Source organism: Aphelocoma coerulescens, chromosome 2 (assembly GCF_041296385.1).
Source record: "Aphelocoma coerulescens isolate FSJ_1873_10779 chromosome 2, UR_Acoe_1.0, whole genome shotgun sequence".
In the NCBI taxonomy this organism is placed as follows: Eukaryota; Metazoa; Chordata; class Aves; order Passeriformes; family Corvidae; genus Aphelocoma; species Aphelocoma coerulescens.
Window position 1 is genome coordinate 45,793,952 of NC_091015.1, and position 19,087 is coordinate 45,813,038.

A 19,087-nucleotide genomic window follows, 5' to 3' on the forward strand; every position below is an offset into this window, starting at 1 on the left:
CTTCCTGAGCACATAACACCAGCTGTGTAGCTCACAAGATCATTTAAAGTGATGCTTTCCCATCTTGCATTGAAAAAACATCCAATAAAAGTAAATTCAGATTCTTTTTCTTTAATAATAATCTTTATTATTAATGTTTGGTTTTGTGTTATGAGAGGTGCTAAAGATGAAGAGAGATTGCAGTTCTTGTTCCAGCCTGAAACAAACATGTCAGACATAGCTTAAATATGAAGCTTGCACAGGATGAAATTTGTTGTTAGGGAATACTTAAAGACAGTATATTCAAATGTATCTCTTGTAGAAAAATGTTGACCCACTAATTATCCACATATATTGAAGTCACTTCATATACGCTTTAAGAATCACCTCAGAGATTAAACATCCCTCTTGCCTGGTTTACAGGTGTAAGCTTGAAATTGTTGCTCTTCATGTTGTAGGAAAGGATTAAAGCTCACCTCATCTCAGAGTTTTGGAACAAACTCATCACTAGAGAAAACCATTGGTTTTGATGCTCTTGAGTTATCTGGAACCTCCAAAGCTTTACATTACTGATTCTTGTGTTGAATTTCAGATTGTTATTTCAATTGTCATCAGTTCATAGAAGCTACTGCACAATATGATTAACAAACAATTTCTAAAATATTAAATAATGCATTAGTACTTTCAGAGGATATTATTAGTAATAAGAAAATTTTTTTAAAAAGAAGAAATAAATCTTCCACTTTTTAAACAGAAATCCCAAAAAAGTGTGGAATATATAATTCCTAGAAATAACACAATACCTCAGAAAAATGGTCATTTCTAAACTTGTGTTAAAGATTTTGTTGTGCTGTTAGATGGTTTTTGCCTCAGCAGTTGTGTTTTTTGTTTTTTTCTTTACAAATTTCTCAGCAAGTACTTTAGCACAGCAGTTAAATTGTAAATAAGATTGCCCAGATGAAGAAACTGTTTACACCCAACTATAGCTCAGAAAGTTGTCAAGAAATACAAGATGGATCACACTTACTTCCTGCCCTCTGGACTTTTATCTAATAAGCTGGATGCAGAAAGAAGCACTTACCATTTCCTATTACCTTTTTTTTTTTTTTTGTGTATAGCTATTATCTGGGGCTGTTGTTCTAAATTGTTTTGATAGGACGGCAGAAAAGGGTGCAGTTCAGAAAAAACCCTAATCTCTTCAAACTTGAACAGTGAATTGCATATGCACATTGATAAGCCTTTGCTGTACTGGATGTCTTAAATATAAAGCAAGACTTTATCTCCTTTTCTGTTAAAGCTTTAGTTGTTTCACAAATGCTAATGTGCAATAAATAAGCAAATACTTTTTTTGACTTTGATAACTGCACTTTGGAGTTTCTGAGACATATGAGAATGAGAAGTATCAAAATATTAGTGACATAAATATCTTTATCTTTCTTTCATACTGATCTGGAAATGTGGCTAGTAACCAACAGTCTCTACAAAGTACCTGTGGAGACAAACTGACCCCATTGCTTATTATGGACCATATAAAATTATGCTCTTTTCCCATCTGAATTGTATTATTGAAAATTTCATAACATTTTTGTAGCTTTAGGAATGCAGGGCCAGCTGGGACTACTACATGAAGTAATCTAAAATCATTATATCTCTGATTTTACTTACATATTCTGTTCAGCCTGAGTACTTTGTTAAATGAAAACAGTAGTTCTTAAACCATAAACCTGCAAAACCTCAGTCAGTGGAACCAGATAGCCTCTGATATGTGTCTAGGTCACTTTGTGTTAAGGTTTTGCACCAAATACTAAAAAAAAGTACATTATCAACACTGTGCCAAAACAATGAGAAATTCCCCAAAGATTTCATTTATTTAGGAGACCTGACTGTACTGGGTCAAAGGGAGGGAGTGGCCAAAGTTGAACTGTTAGAAATACCTTAGGCTTACTCCTAGCAATATACAGGTTAACCAGGATGACAAATGATCATAGCAGACTGTCTATCTGCAAACTGCAGAAGACAGCATAAAAATTTTCTTCTAGTGAAACCTGGCAAATAATTATTTTCCAGACCTGTGACATTAGAACTTGGGATTTGATCAAAATTTATCCTAAAGGAGTATTTTCTCATACCCCAAAGGAATGGTCCCACATGATTTTCTCTGTGGGCTGAATCTCTCTTCTTCTCTTTGCCCTCAGTGGCAGGTGGGGGGAAATTGTTTCCTGTCTTCTTGCATATTATGGTTAGCAGGCTTGAAGGAAAGGTCATACTTTACACAGTCTTAGTGTAGCCTACCTAAAGAACTACCAGACAGAAATGCAAATTAATCTTTTTTTCCCCCTAAAGCAAGTTCGCTATAAAACACCAGCCTTAATGGTTGGCTGCACTCTCTTCTGCACTGTAGAAGTTACACAAGTAGTTCTCACTAATGTTAGTAGAAACAGGGTGCATCGCTTGGGGACAGATTACAGTCTTCCTCTTGTAGGACATGAAAATAATTGAGACTCTGTTGTCAAGATCTGAGCTTTTCTTTGAGTGCTGATGTGTTTTGGCAAGACATGTCAAAACTATATCTCATATTGAAAGACATGCATCCTGGAATGTTAGATGGGAACATACAAAACACACAAGTCACCAAGCAATTCATATCACTTTTGCAATCTCCACCATACCCCAAAAAGCCTTTTGTTCAAGTGTGTTCAGCACTTTTCAGTTGGTAAACAAGGGGTTATCCTTCAGGATGACATTTGTCATCTATGCTGAGCTGTTATCACTAAAATAGCTTAAATTACATCTTTTAAATAAAAGAATTAATGATTTTTTTATTTGAAAATTAATGTAAAAATGTTTATGGACAAAAAATAATACCCTTACTTTTTCATTTAGAAAAATACCAATATTTGGTACAGTTTAAAATCTCTGTGTGTGGACTTTTTTTTTAATTCAAGCTCCCTTGTGAATCAGTGAGTTATAAATGTTTTAGACATTCTGTTTACTCCTTGAAAAGAATAATTCATTAACTGGTTTAACTCCATGTATGTGCATCTCTTACCACTATGGTTTTTGTGTTTCTGTATTAGATTATTCACCTGGTATTTATGATGCAGGAGAAGACCAATCAGTATTATGCTGAATTCCTGGTGTTATGCCCAGGAATCAGGAAATCACTGTCTCTGATTCTGTTCATTCTTTGTCAAGCAGATATTATTTTAAATTTCCGAACAACATATGTCAGCAAGTCTGGCCAAGTGATATTTGAAGCAAGATCTATTTGCATCCACTATGTGACTACATGGTTTATCATTGATTTAATTGCTGCACTTCCTTTTGATCTTCTTTATGCTTTCAACGTCACTGTGGTAAGTACTAACCTGTCTTCTTAATTGTTCTCTTTTTTCAAGAAGAGTTTGTTGATGTGGGGGGTTTTTTTCCAGACCTGGAGACTAATACTGAATTAACTAAAATACCTTGGTGTCTTTTACAGTTTTGTGGTGTATTTTCACACTGGATGTACCAATTTTTAAATTCGATTATCTTTGCTTTGTAAACAGTTGCATCTATGTTAATTTCATGTCTAATTATTGTACTCAAATACAGTTTGCTATGGCTTTTCTCTCTTATGATGCATAAATGCAGTCCTTAATTTTTCCAGACTCATAAATTTTTACTGTGGTAAAGTAAATCATTGTTACGGTCAGCATATTTATTTAGCAAGGAATCCTCTTTCTCTTTACTTCTGGGAATTTTAGCAAAAAAATGACTACTAATTTTTTGTGTGTTCTAACTTGTATTGCTTAAAATTGTCATTGACTTTGGTTTTAACTCATCTTTTTTAGGAATGTAATGACAAAAGGCTTAATCTGTTTTGAAAAATGTTTGTTCTAATGTCAGGTGATGTCACAATTATGATGGGTTACATTTGTGTTGGCTTACTTATGCTAAGACAAAGGTTTTTATTCTGCTAGCCCTATTAGATTTTGTAGAGTAAGGATCTACTGAGCAAAATTGCAACAAACAAGCAAACAACCCCCCCCCCCCAAAAAAAAAAAAAAATATAAACACCTCCTGCCCCTCTGAATCAGAAAGTTCAGTTTTTGAAAAAAATGTCAGCAGAGGCTTCTTAATTTTGTGGACTTTTGCCATAAGAGACTAAGGTTTTTAGCTGTCCACTTTCTAATTCCCAGAATTCTGATCTTTCGTAAATAGATGCACTCAATCTCAATTTCATTAAAAGTGAGTTACAGACAAGTACAGAGATTATAGGATAGACACATACCAGAAAAAAAATCAGCATAGAATAACACTAGTCAGGAAGGATCCCATGTAAGGCATGATCTTTGATCTTATCATTTAGTTCCATTTCCTTCAATGAACTCCCTTTTCATGCCATTTATTACATAAAGAGCCATCATTGTAATGCTGCTAGTGCAGTAACTTTTGAAACTTGGTAGTTAATAGTTTCACATTGTTCACTGTTTTTTTATAAAAGGTGGGTAATCTATTTAAATACATTACTATGTCAGTTTATCCTTTACATTCAAACCAAACAGCCAGCATAATGCTGTTGGTTTAATTTCCATTAATATTTTTTCATTAAATGCACCAGGTTTATCTTCTCTTTCAAAAAGAAAATTTAAAAAAACTGAAAACAACAACATTTTCTTCCATCCCACTGGAAGGACTGATATGCTTTCCATACTTTATTCTGGAAAAGAAAGTACTATCTAATGATTATTTTTACAGTTAAAATACCACAATATGCAAAATGCTACTATAATATGATTAATACACATCTCCTGTCCTACTTTTAAAACTTTTCCTTTAATAAGACCTCTGTATGATTCCTTAATGGGGACACAGTGCCTTACTATATCATATCTCCTATCATGACAAGACTTGGCAACTCTTAATATAATCCTCAAGATAACAATGATTTATCAATTGCTTCAAGAACGGGGGGAGGTGTTAATCACATTATACTGTTTTCAGACTTCATGATTTAATAAGCCATTTCCTCATATCTGTTCTCAGATTTTCACTTCATCGACTTTCAGATGTTGCCTCAACAGAACGGTGAGAAGGGGCATCAGGGAGCATCTCACTCCTTTGCTGTTCAGGCCCTGGCACAAAGGCCAAACCTTTAGGGACGCTCTAAATTCTGCAAGCTATAGGTATAGTGCCATACATACCTGTGTATGTATGGCACATATATGTCATACCCCAGCTGGAGATTGATGGAGCCAGAGTGCATGTAAATGCTGTGGAGTCTTTTGCTATCTTTGTATATATTTCAAAAGAAACAAAAATGAAACTGTATGAGTGGGCTCTACTGCCTTTACACCTTACCTGGATTCTGCCCTCCCATTAAAATCAGCGACTCTTTGGAGATCTGAGACCACAGGCACATTCCTGCCTATCCTCAGTTCATGCCAAGACCCCTTCTTTTAGCCTTGTGTTCATCTGACAAAAAGGATCCCTTAATTTGGGGAAATATGGTGTCAAATGTTGCCTTAAAAACCAGACCATTAAGAACTAGTTATAATGATTGAATTGCTCCTTTCTGAGTAGCTATCCATGGTTATAAAACAAGAGTATCATTTTTGAGGAAAATCGACTAACCAGGTGGACAAAAAATTATTAAAAATCTCTCACACTAGTAATTTCTTAAAATGTATCCTGTTTCTTCATTAATTCGTTTTTTTATGTAGGAGGTGATTCTTCCAAGCAGAGAATTCCATCACTGGTTTGTAGCAACTTTATTTTTTGTCAGTACTTCTCAGGACTATGCTGATTGCGTTAGATAAAATTTTGTCCATGTCCTTTTGACAGAAAAAGGTTAACTCAGCTAGTCTAAAATGATTAACAAAATGGAAAATTTTGATGATTTTATATCTGTGGGCAAACAAAAATCTATGCAGGCACAAGTATGAGTGCTGACTCCTTATTTTGTCTTCCTAAATTTGTGACATAGAAAAAGAAGCTGCCTGATGGCATTTTAGATCTTCCAATGACATATTGGGCACAATACCAGAAGAGCATTTGGCATGACTAATGAGAAAATTCAGTGCAATAATACATGATTAATTACATCTGTGTCCAAATTTATGCAGAAATGATTTTGAAATGGGGCAGTCCTTAGGCCTTAAAATGAAATATGCTTCCACATTAAAAAGAGTATTATGATATATGATTCACTGTCTTTATATCTGTAGCTTAAAAAAAATGGTCAGAATTTAAGCCAGACTGATAACTGGCAGGGCACACATACAATTTTAACAGTCCTTTTGAAATTTCTTTTTTGCAGGAATCTAAAAAAAAAGAAAAAATAATTTCACCAAGGTTATCATTATTTAACTGTGATGTTTTAGAACATAGGCTCCCATGGGAAGATGAAGGCTCCAATGTGTAGGCCATAGCACATACACAATCATTATATACAAAATCATTATACAAATGTTTATATGTTACTACAACACCTTGAAGAGTCAGTTGTGAATAGGGACCCATTTATGTTATAAGTGCAACAGAACTGTGCTTGGTTCAAACAAGCTGATGAGAGAGAAGAAAAGGAGACTTTGGGAAATGAATTACCACTGAAACAGAGGCAGGAGGTATAGTTTCATGGCAGTGGTAGAATAATTATAAATTAAAGTTATATGATTGTAGTAATATAAACATGGCAATTGCTCCAAATATTTTGCAGCCTTCTGCCCTAGACTTGCAGATATTCTTGGGCTTAAGGTCACAGACATAACTAATTCCCTGACACTGTAGATGGAGAATGACATAAAATGAGGAAAGGAAATGCAAGAAATGACCTTGTAAATGTTTGTGTGCTCAAATGTCAGATCTTATTTTAACAACATATATTGAAAAAATGTCATATTTTTGTTGATTTTTTTTTTCCCTTACTGTGTACATGAGAAAAAATGTAAAGGCTCTTGAGAAAAAAAGCCACATTAAATAATGGGCTGCAAATATTGCCATTTGAAGAGGCTCATGGGAGAATTACCTATGCAGTACCAAAACTGTAGTGACAAAAATAATAATGCTTGTGGATTTCTTATTGTCTCCTTTACAGGTTTCCCACCTACTTAATTCCTGAGACTTGAATAAAATCAACGAGTTGTTAATTCTTTGAACAAATCAAAAACACTTGATGTTACAGAATTTGTCAGTCACCTCAGATCTGGCTGTTAGTAAAGGCACACCTATAAATTTTAGAGTTCAAATTATTAGCTTTGGTAAAAGAAACAGAAAGGTTGAACTTCAGGATATTCTGGATTACCAAAAGCAAAAGGATATTGATTGGGCTATGTTTTTAGACTTGCTTTTGAGAGAGCTCATTACTGTGCTCTGGGAGTGCTGTGGCAAGATACGTCAAGCCTGATGTTTCTTTTCCAGCTGATGCGGGTATCTTGTGTCAACCAGGCATTAATCCTACTGTCTCATTAATGAGGGAAGAAAAAAAGAAGCTTACTGTTAATGAAAATTATGCCTATTTAATCTTAGACAAACACATTAAAAGTATTTGGATCCTAATCTGTATATTGTTTGCTAACTCTGCCCAACAGCTGAAACATGAGCCAAGTACATCCCAGCAAAACTGTGGGCTGCTCACACTATGGTATGGATGTAGGCTGCAGGATGGTCTGGAGGGTATGGGGTCATCCAGAGACTGCTCCCTTTATGCTGGGACTCCTCTAAGGCCAGAGCAATATAGTTCATAAACCGAAGTATACTTAGGGTGCTGAGCAGATTAGGTGCTGCTTTTGCCACACAAACTTGAAAGGCAATAATATTTTAGTTAAGGAATTTAAGAAGCAGTATTAGAAGTTTTAATGAAAGCTTTTTGGGACTACTACTTAGTACAGAGCAGTAAAATATGCCCAGGTCCCTGAACACAGGTTTAAATCTCAAGAACAAATCTGAGCCTTGTCTAAATTCTCTGCTTTATTGTTCTGCAAAATATCTGCCATCGTTATTGCCTCTTCCATGCTAAATTATAAACTGGTTTCATCTCCTAGACAGTTAAATTAGGTGTACTGTTAGCTGAAGCTGAAAATCATTGTGTGCTTGGAGATATATATTTTGTGGTTTCATAATGTGGTCAGATGAACATTGGTCAGTTTGACAATTGTATTTCTCTTCTAGAGCTGGGAAGAACCCATTTTTCACAAACACAAATCTTTAAGCTGAATCTGAAAGGAGACTGCATGAAAAAAACCCAACATGAAAGGCCTAGTATTTCAAGTTTGTTTGGTTTAAATCAGAAATAATAATTATGTATTTACACATCAAAATATAACACTTTTTTTTAAAGCATCTTCTTTTCTATTCTCTGCTGTCTCAAGATTCAGTCTAGTCAGCTATGCAGCTGAATGAAGACTGTGCAAAATTTCATAGAGATTTAGAATATCCTTTCATTGAAACAAGAGAACTGTGTGATAGAAGAAAGCTGCTGACAAGTTGTTTAGCTTCTGACAAGAGGTTTACTCTCCCTGTTTTCCTAGGTTTCCCTTGTCCACCTTCTAAAAACAGTGCGGCTGCTGCGCCTCTTGCGTCTCCTTCAGAAGCTGGATCGGTACTCCCAGCACAGCACAATCGTTCTCACACTTCTCATGTCCATGTTTGCCTTGCTTGCTCACTGGATGGCCTGCATCTGGTATGTCATAGGGAAAAGGGAGATGGAACAGAATAACCCACTTACTTGGGACATAGGTAAGTTCTTCCTTCCTATGTATACATACACGTGTATATATTCATAAATGTATGTAAATATATTAAAGTACGTGCAGAAGTCACTCAATATTTCAGGTTTTGTTCAATCTTATGCCATTGTTTAGTGCTGTTTGTAGAGAAAAGGAAGAGTTTGGCACTGAATTTCAGGTCAAGCTGAAAAAGGTTAAAATAAAAATCAATTGGAAAAAATTTAAAAGAATTTGAGATTTTTAAGAGTGATTCAAAGTTTGGAAAATTCAGGATCTGTATAGGAAATGGCTAGACAGACTGTGTAAAAGCATAGATGAGAAAACTCATCCTGGTTTTGCAAATTAGGAAAATTCATCAACAAAATGATGGGAGATTCCCTCAAATGTGCTGATTTTTTCCTATACATTGAAACAGATAGGCCCTGAAATGTCTTCAGGTTAAAAACTCCCTTTGGAATTATTGTTTAGGGGATTTGCAGGCTTTGATTTTTGCAGAGCAGATGACCTGTTTATCAATGGAATGTTCAGTTTTGGTCCAATGTTTAGTTTCTACTCCAGCATTCATTCTGATTTAATTGAGTGGTCCAGATTAGCTCTTTAGATTTTAAGCATTTCATTTTTTGTAATGAAACATCTTCCGTAAACGAAGTTTATCTAAAGGTGAGGCAGAGTTTCCCATGAGAAAAAAAATTTGGTGTGGGGGAAATAATGCAAAGACCTGTGATCAAAGGCTCAGCATTCAAACTGCAGATTGCCCTATTCTTATCTCCTTTAATTTATTTCTTTTCTCTTAACTCCATTATCATCTGTCTAAATATCATCTAATAATGATAAATCTGAGGAAAAAATTATAGTCATACTAAAGGTGCTTGACCTCAGAGAAGGGAGGATACTGGGTCAGGAAGAGAAAAAGAAGAAAGTCCAAGAAATATGTGTTTCTAGTTTTTCAATAGGTTACTTAAAGATTTGCAGAGTCTTCTTATTCTAAGATGGTTGTTTATTTATCTTTTCATTTGTAAACCAGGTCTGTGACCTGCTGCTGAACTCCTTATAGAGAGCAAATGTCTGAAAGAAAAGACTGCAGCTCTAGAAGAGAATATACAAAGAAAGCCCACTGTGCAAAAATTGGTCAAATACAACTAACAGAGAAACAAATCCAGATAATGATAATAATAATAATAATAGTAATAATAATAATAGTAATAATAATAATAATAATGTCTCTCTGGTGGGAAGTAGCTCTTAAGGCACTTTGTCAGCTTATGTAGGCTGCAAACAATAGCTGCTTTCAAAGCATTTATTGCAGTCCAAATGATGATGATGGGCTGCATCCTTGCTCCCCGGGTAGGGCTGTTGGCTATGCTCCCTTTTCCCCCAGGCCACATTCAGAAAACTCTTCTCATATACCCTGGTGCTCTTGGCATTTACTACTATGAAAATATTAACCTTCACCATTTTGTCCATTCTTGGGCAATGGCAGTAATAACCAAATGTCCCAACAACCTCATTAGAACCAGTCCCAGTTTAACTGGAACATAGACATTTCCCAGAAGTCCCACTTGTGTCTCAGTGAAGAGTGTTGTTTCTGGGTTACCACACACTGATCATCTTCCAGTGGGCTTCCTAGGCAGGAAGCACTCCTTAACAGCCCCTCACCACTAACTTACCTTGACCTGTGACAATCAGGGACCTTCCCTCAACACCTCTAGGCAGTGCACTTCCACACTGGATGGGTCGAGGCACTTCTTAGCAGTGCGTGCTCTCACACTTCCACCTTTTATATGGAAAAAGGGCTTTTCTATTGGGCTTACAGACAGGGATTTTTTTTAGGTTTTTTTTTCACAAATGTGTGAGTTTGCATTTTTGCCTGGAAGGCTGTTCCACCACCTTCATGGATGGTCTCTAAAATATTTAGATGCTATAAATTTATAATAAAAATTATACTGCAGTGACTCCTGTAATGCTCCTACAGATATTAGTTCTAGAGATAAGTTAAATAATTTATAGCTTTGGGGATTTGTTTGGATTTTTTTGTTTGTTTGGGGTTTTTTTAAGTGCAATGGTTTTAAAATGTTAAAGTATTAGATACTGGTTTAAAGAAAAGAGCTCAGAAAACTCCAGATATCTGTCATGACGCTGTTGTTTTGCACAGACCACTCCAGCACTGACAAAATTTCTGGTTAAGCTTATGTGTCGCATATGTGAGCACAAAAAGTTATTATGTAATTTCATCTCTGAAACATCTACCAAGAATTCATCCATATTTATTTCTTTTCCATGGGACTCCTGGTTTGATATATGTGTGTTACAGTAATCTGCACTGTAATAATGTAATTTTTTCAATCAGTATAAATTCTGTTGCTCTCCACATGCAAACTGCTTGCTGATGAAACCCAATGAAATTAAGTCTTGGTCCTCTGTGTATCTTTTGCTATTCTGGTGATTATATGCAGCTAGCCTTTCTTTTCGCCTTCAGGAAACTTCAAATGACAAGTTCACTACACCTCATAGCAACCACGCTGGGGATATTTTGAGGGGAGAATGGAAGGTGTAATTTAGAGTATGAGTGATTAAGCAAAGTAAAATGAGATCTGGAAATCATAATAAATCATAAGCAAATAATGCACACAGGAGAAATCTTGCTTGGAGTATAATTAAGGTAGTATTACTGCAAGACACTGAGGATATTTTGTTCTCCTAAAGGAAGACCTCTGCTGAAAAATTTGTGCTGTTTTGGAGATCATGTAAAAGAGATATCTTGCTTCAGCCAAAGCAGTAGGATATGTTCCTTACTTTTATACTTACAGGTTTTAATTTTTTAACTTTTAATTTCAATACATTAATACCAGAACTGGAGACTCAAGTTTCCATCAATGCATCATACACAAAGTTTATTCCAGCCATGAAGAGGCTTTCTAATGGACAACACTAAAAAATACCATACAAAAATTATAATTCCTATACTTTTTGTAATGAAAAGAAATGTGTCACTTCCTTGGAAATCCTACTTTTTATTCTTCACTGGAATGTCTCAAGCAATGTCCACCTGAAAAACTGAGTATGACACCATGAGTATGGACGCTGAAATGTATGTAAGACCTGAAATATAGGAATGGGTTTGTTCTAAGAAAGGAAAATTATGTCTGGATGAAAAGAAGATTAATTTGCTTTTCATGTTTGCTGCTATTTTTGGGGGGAGAGTCAGAGGAAGAAAAATGCTTTTAGCTTTTATCTACTCCATTTAGTGCTTCCTCAGAAAGCCTGTAGCACAGATTTCAGGACTGAGGTTTGCTAACACTTAAAGCAAACAATTTAAAGCTGCAGTACTGTTAACATAATACTTTGAACCTTGCTGTGCCATCAGATATGCACCATATCCCAGATCTAGCAGCATTTGCTTCTGTGTATCTGTTTCTCCAGCTAATTTAAACAAATGTGGTGCTTAATTTGCATTTGGATTGGGGCAATGGGAGTGATAAAGTTGTTCCTATGAAAATACCCAGAACTGAAAATGGCATTTGCTTTGTTCTTACTGGACCTAATTGTAAGCATTTATTTCACTTTTTGTCCTCATTCAGGCAACAGTCCCATTGCAAATAATTTAAAAACATGGTTACATTCACAAATTTAGCCACGTGGTTGCACGGTGAGAGAGGTGTAGTGTCTGGGTCTGTTCCTGATGAACTGTCAGGATGTGGTGGCACTCGGACAAATATCAGTGTAGCATAATGTTAAAAACTGGATCTCTTGCTTAGCTCCAGTATTGCTAGATTTAACTGATTATATTATTTGGAAGATACACAGTATGGCCACTGCTTTTAGATGCTGGAAACCTTTACCTCAGCAAGTTCTCCCATCTTAGGAAAGAGTTGTTCCATGTGCAGCATCTTGACTCTAATGTCTGATAAAACCATGACTCCTGGACACATCATTTCCACCCAAAGGAGACAGTGGTACAGTTCTTGTCCTGCTTTTCCCTTCTGGCATTTTCAGGTCCCTCTCCATTACATTTCACCTTGTTCCGCTCATTTGTTCTCACTAGTGAAACAGATGCCTCCCTGAGACATGGAATGGTCTTCACCAGCCTGTAAAAATAAGATTAATTTTCTGTTAGCTGACACAGAGTAGAGGCTAGACTGTGTTTAGGTTCCTGGCTGATCCTAACACTCCAATGCCGTTGGCTCCCATTTCTATAGTTTAGCTGGCATCAGATTTAGGCATGGGCTCTTTATTTGCTGACTGCTATTTTGTATTAATATATACTGAGATATTCAAGTTCTTATTATATAGGAGAAAGTTATTTTTCTATCTGTCTCTATGGGAAACAGATAATATTGAAAATATTTCCTGTTGATGAAGGCATTCATTCTGTGAGAACCATGTGAGTTGTTGAAACTCAACTGTCTTGAGTGTAGTGAGGAGATTAGGAGAGGGCCAAGAGTCAGGATGCTGGCTCCCTTAGATAGTCAAAACTGTCAGGTATAATTTGTGCCACTGTCTCAAAAAAAATTCCTTCCTGTCCACCAGAATATTAGCTGTAACTTTTTGTTAGTCGTACAGTAACACAACATTTTGACTATGGAGGGGTTGTTATCAATGCAAAATACAGTACAAAAATAGCTGTGCTTTTATACATAATAAATAAGCTCTGGAATAAGCTTTAAAATCAGGCCTGTAAAGAGTATTGTTCTTCAGCTATTTAAATCTTTATTTCAATTGAATACCTCAAGTTTCATCTCAGGTTTTTAATCATTTTCTATTAGTTTTTTAATTTACAGCACTTTCAAAAACAAGAACACAGTTGTGACTGAACCACTGTAGTTTCACATCCTCTGCAGTACAAAACCTCCCACACATCTTTTGTTTATCACACTCTTGCAGTCAGAGCCTTTAAAACAACTCGGATCCTGACTCCCAGAGAATACCTGCAATTAGCTCTCAGTGGCAGAGTTAGGTACAGAAAAAGGTGCACAGGACCTGCATGGTGCCAGCTGGAAATGCTGAAAACAAGGCTGTGCCTTCAGGGCCTTTCACTCAGATATTAAAAGTCTCATGTTGGGCTGAAGTGAACAGCCTGAATTCAAAAACTACCCTTCCCACTGAGTCCTTCAGGAAATTTAGATGCAGGGACAAGGTGACTGAAAGATCTCCACCAAGTGCAGACAGGAGAGAATCTCCAAGTGTCTTAATCATGTAAAGATTGTGGCACTTCTGGCCTGATGCAGAAGTTGGCTGAAATGGGTTTTCCAAAATGTAGGTGTCCTATGTCTTAGATGCAAACTTTAGGTTAAAATCTTGAGCTCCTAGGTTCCTAAATTCTGCCCAAGTCCTTTGTGGTCCCCAGGTTGCTTCACTCTTTTCCGAATTTTATAAGTCAGCATCAAGCTGGAGTATCTATTAAGAGAGACATTTACCTGTGATTCTCTTGAGTTTCAATAGTCTGGGAAGTTTTAGTGCCAGGAAGCTTTTTCCTAGTTTATGCTAAGAAACCAGAGGCAGAGGGTTTTAGTTTTCACAAGGTCCTGAGCAATTTTGCCAGGAATTCTGAAGGTACAGATTTAAGTATATCCTTGACAATAGATACTTGTGGCATTGTTATATTTATTCAGGTTAAAACACAGGCTCTCCTCTTTTCAGAAGAAAGTCTATTTTTAGGTATGTGTGAATCTGCCAGTTCTTCCACAAATAATGTATGTTAGTGAACTAATAAGTTTCTGGTGCTCTTAGACCCAGCCTAACCATGGGGCAAATAAAAGTAGAAATCATATTTGAAATATCAGTGCCATTATTTCCATTCTTGATCAATACAATACATAATTTGTCAAAGCAATAATTAATTTTTGACTCCTAGTGTTTTTATATTATACTAAGTCTCAGAATGTACTGCAGAAGTAGGGAAATATGAATATATTTTGCAAAAAAATTACTTAAATGGATAGACATGAGAGAAGAGTTGGTGTGAAAGTTGAGATAGAGGCTTGGTGTTTATTTTTCTTCTTTTTAATATATGAATTGTCTTCACTATTAACGATCTTTGATCATTCCAGCTTTGTCTCTGTACAACATTTCCTTCTGCTGAAGGATTAAAAACTTCGGTTTGAATGTGCCATGAGTATTTTGTACTAAATCTAAGCATTCAAAAACCATAACAAAAAATATGAAAAATAATGAGATTTTTAAAATGTGTGATTATCAGTCTGCTTTTGAATCCTACGAGACTCATGTTCTTAACATTCTTAACAACAGTGGCAACCAGGAACTTACTTTGAAAAAAAATATGAAAACTGAGATTTTGTGTGATCATAAATCCCCAGGCAGTGGGGCTGTCAGGAAAATCAGCTAAGAGAAGATACATGGTAAAACTGTAGTGCTAAGGAATGATCAGGTTTTGGACCCATATGATGGAAGTGTTTGGTGCATGCAGGTACATGTGCCTACTTCTGTACTGCAGACCTACCTTCTGGAGTTTGAGCCTGGACCCACATCAAAACAGCTTCCAGTAATTTCAACAAATGTTCAGCTTATGAAGAGCTAGTACTAATGAAGTGCAGCTGGAGTCTTGGGAAAGGCTGCAGCTGGCACCTGCTCTCGTGCAGTCTGGCAGATGGTTCGGCACAGGTGCCCAGCACTCCCTGGTCTGCTTTAGTGGGAACAGCAGTTCAGTTTGTTTCGTGGCCCTGTAAGAACTAAGTGAATCCTCCTCACTGCCGGAAAGAGCACTTGTAAATTTCCAAGGATCTCAGCCAAGAGAACTGTGTCCCACTGTAAAATATTGGTCTGGTTTCACTGCTCCAAACACACACATCCATCAGGTTAGAACTGACATGTGTAGATTTATGAATCCTTGTGCAGAGCAGGAAAGAACATCGTGCTGACTACATCACACAGCACATCATTCGCTAGCAGTGATCAATTGTTCACTTCAGTCTATCATCTCTGTACCTGAATGCTTGATTTTAATTTCTCTTCCAGTCTGCTTCACTATGTTCTCGATTATCAGTTTTCTTCATTTTTTGTCATTAGTAGTAACAGAACGCATTCCTCTGGAACTGTGGTCCTTTCTGGTTTTGAAGAGGGATCTTTAAGAAAAAGAATTAAAAAATATACTTATGCCATGCATGAGTGCTGGTATTTTCAATTTAGCAAAATGAATTGTAGTGCTCTGTTGACCTTTGGTACCTGTATTGAAGGTCCATTGTTGTGTGGAATAGAAATACCTGTATACTCACCTATTTTTTTTTTTTTTGGTGGGATGTAGGGCTGAAAATCACTTCTAATTAATATTTGAAGGAAATGGTTGATGGTTACCACTCTTGTGAAGTATTTTGGGGTATCAATATCTGAGAGACTCAGCTAACTAATTTGGGTTGTTTCTTGCAACACTATAAAATAATTAGCCCCTGGAGTGTCATACAGAAATAATAAATAGGAATAAACTAGACAACCTTACAAGATGATCACTTTGAAGCTATGAAACTTTTCAAACTACTCATCTTACAAATGACTACAAACAGTACTTATTTCATTGCACATACTTTGAAAAAGACAAGGATATACCAAAATACTGAAGCATTACATAGTGATGAAACACTCTAAAGCAGTTCAAACAGAAAATTTTAATCCCAGGAGAATATCTAACACTGAAATTCTTTTAAATAATTTTATTGCCTTTTTTAATCCTTAAGAGTTTTACTCCTCTATGAAAGTAACACTTTTATTATACACGCAATGTGTAAATTTTCCATTAATTTTTTGATGTTCACAATATCTAGCCTTGTTAGAATAAATATAGATAAAATCATTAAAAACATGAAGAAATTAGAATTAATGTACTCATGTAATTCAAAACAACGAAAAATATTTATTTAAAATCTGCTGGATACCTTACATGAATGGTGAAAATAATTCTGGTGTGAAATACTATCTATGAGGCCAAATTTGGAGAAGCTTATGGTGTTTTTTTTTCTCTGATTGGGTTAGACTTTTGAATAAGGTACAAATGAGACAAAGTTCATCTGGCTTTTGAAGAAATCCTGTTTGCAGATAAACATAAATATTCATTATTTTAGTACAATACAAGCAGAGGCACATAGTATTTTCTGTGTCTGTCAGTCTGTTAGATTGGAGACAGAGAAATGTAACTGCTGCAAGGGGGTTTTATGTGCAAAACTGTAATCACCAGAACATATGCAGGAAGTATTTGTGGAAACCTGTCTGCATATGGTAAAGACCTATACTTACAAATTAAGGTATTGGAATGGCTTATCTGAAACCCTGGCCCTACTTTTTTTGCCTGTTTTGTATGATAAATATATATTATATAAATAAATATAAACCATATATCAATATACTTTCTACAAGAGGTTTTCTTTATTAAAATCCCTCTTTTCAGAGCAGTGTATACTAGACCTTGTCAGGATTTAAAATATACATTTATATTTTAAAATATTCATAGAAATTAAGTTTGTGGAAATTATTCAGTTTTCTGTTTGTAAACTCAAACCACTGTTTTTGAGGTGCAGGTGAGTGAAACCAAAATACCATTTGTTGAGCTGAACTGAAACACTCTTTTTGCATTTAGATTAATACCAATTTGTATTTTAGCTGCTCTGGGCTTTAGTAAGTTTTATCGTGCCATTCTTCCCTGCTGTTCTTTCCTGCAGGCTCAGTTCCTTGATTAAACTGTTATCTTAACCTTACTTTGCCTTCTGATTGAACCACCACTTTAGCAATCACCAAATACCCCAGGAATGAGATGCCCTCTTGGATTTGAAGCCCAGAAAAAAACAGGCATGAAAGTAACTTATTAAATGGAGTGTTAAATTTTTACATCATTATTAAAATATTTCCAAGATTTTGTAACTAGTAGAAAAAATTTTGGACAGTTTTTAAATCAAAGGTAAAAATCTGGCATGCAGATGAAGCCCCTGAGATTTGACAAAGTGTCCTGCTGTGTCAAACAACAGATTACCTATGTATCATTTATTAATTCTAAAAAGCAGTTTTTGTCTCAGTGCAGAAGCTGTATCTGGACAAATTTCTGCAACAATAATAGAAATTCTCAGAGCCACATGTAGCGGAAAACTCTGCCTAGTAAACACCCCGGAAGAAGGGATAGTCCCAAGAGGTAAAATAACACCAGGATCTTTCCACATGGCTTCTATAATGCGAACACCAGAAAGTATAATTTACTGGAAGTTGAACATATTGTGCATAAAAGCTCTGTTCAGTCAATTTGAAGTTACATCAGTCTTTAACCCTTAACTGCTGTACTTGGAACTGTAGAACTCTTGGCTGCAGAGAGCCTCTGGGGTTCGTTTAAACCAGCCAGATAGTTGAACTAGGACTGTAACATGCGGAAAACCGGGTCAAACATGGCTTGCTCCATCCAAGTCCTGCAAACCTGGGTTGGGTAGCTTGTTCTAGGGTTACACTACCCTCCTCAGAGAGCTTTGTACAGTTTGTTAAAACATTAGTGTCTCTTACACATTAGTGTAATAGGAAGTTCTGTTAGGATTTCTTAGAAATTTCTACTTCTGTTTTGAAGCTCATGTCTAGGCTGTTCAAACTGTACCTTTTCAATCCAGTTTAGACCCACAAAGACTTTGCTATAAATTTTGAAATCTTTTCAGCAGCTGCTTCAATATGTGATTGGTTTGCCTCTCAGCCCCATCACGTAGGTAGAGATCCCAGGGTGTTAGAATGCCGTGTTGCAATCCGAAGACATCCCATAATGACTAAAATAACTTTTCTTCTGTAGCACAAGCATGCCTTAAATTTTTAATCTAAAGATGTCCTTTGCATATATTCCTATTTCCTATTTATTTATCTATCATTTTTTCTCTGCCCTTTACCCGAGCAGGTGCTTGATAAAAGAAGGGTTTTCTGCTGCCAGAATAGAAAATGATTTCTGTACAGAAATGAAGAAATTATTCAAGAGTCTTTTCTTTCCAGGCTCTCTTCCATTTTCCTACACCTTGGAAAATATTTCTGTTCCTTTTGTACTTTCAGGCTACAGTGCTCAAAGTTAACTAGTAACTACTTTCAGCCAAAGAAGCCAATGTGAAGCTGTGAGAGTATGTCAATGAATTCTGCAGCATGTAAAGTTTTACACAAGCCACATTCTGTAAAAGTAATTATACCTAATTATTTTAAATTGTTTTTCATTGTCAGGTTTAGGAGAGCTAGAGATAAAAATACTAATGCTTAGGATTCCCTTATGTCACTCACTTCAAAAAGACCTGTCATATCTGCAGACACAGATGTAATATTTCAGAACTGCTGCAACTTTAAAAACATTGTGTGCTTTTCCATGAAGTCACCACCTTTTTTCTTCACTTTTTACTCTTTCTTTACATCAAGCCCTTATTATACTGCAAGTTCTTGGGGTTTTTTATTAT

The 19,087-nt window shown here is 35.9% G+C and overlaps 1 protein-coding gene across 1 annotated transcript in view; it reads left to right on the forward strand.

Annotated features, from left to right (window-relative positions):
- The window catches only part of KCNH8 (potassium voltage-gated channel subfamily H member 8), a 174,155-nt gene that overhangs the window by 98,148 nt on the left and 56,920 nt on the right, over window positions 1-19,087 (forward strand). The window contains exons 6-7 of the mRNA XM_069005820.1: window positions 3,178-3,335; window positions 8,490-8,697. Coding sequence (XP_068861921.1) covers window positions 3,178-3,335; window positions 8,490-8,697 — 366 coding nt within the window. The remainder of the gene's footprint in view (window positions 1-3,177; window positions 3,336-8,489; window positions 8,698-19,087) is intronic.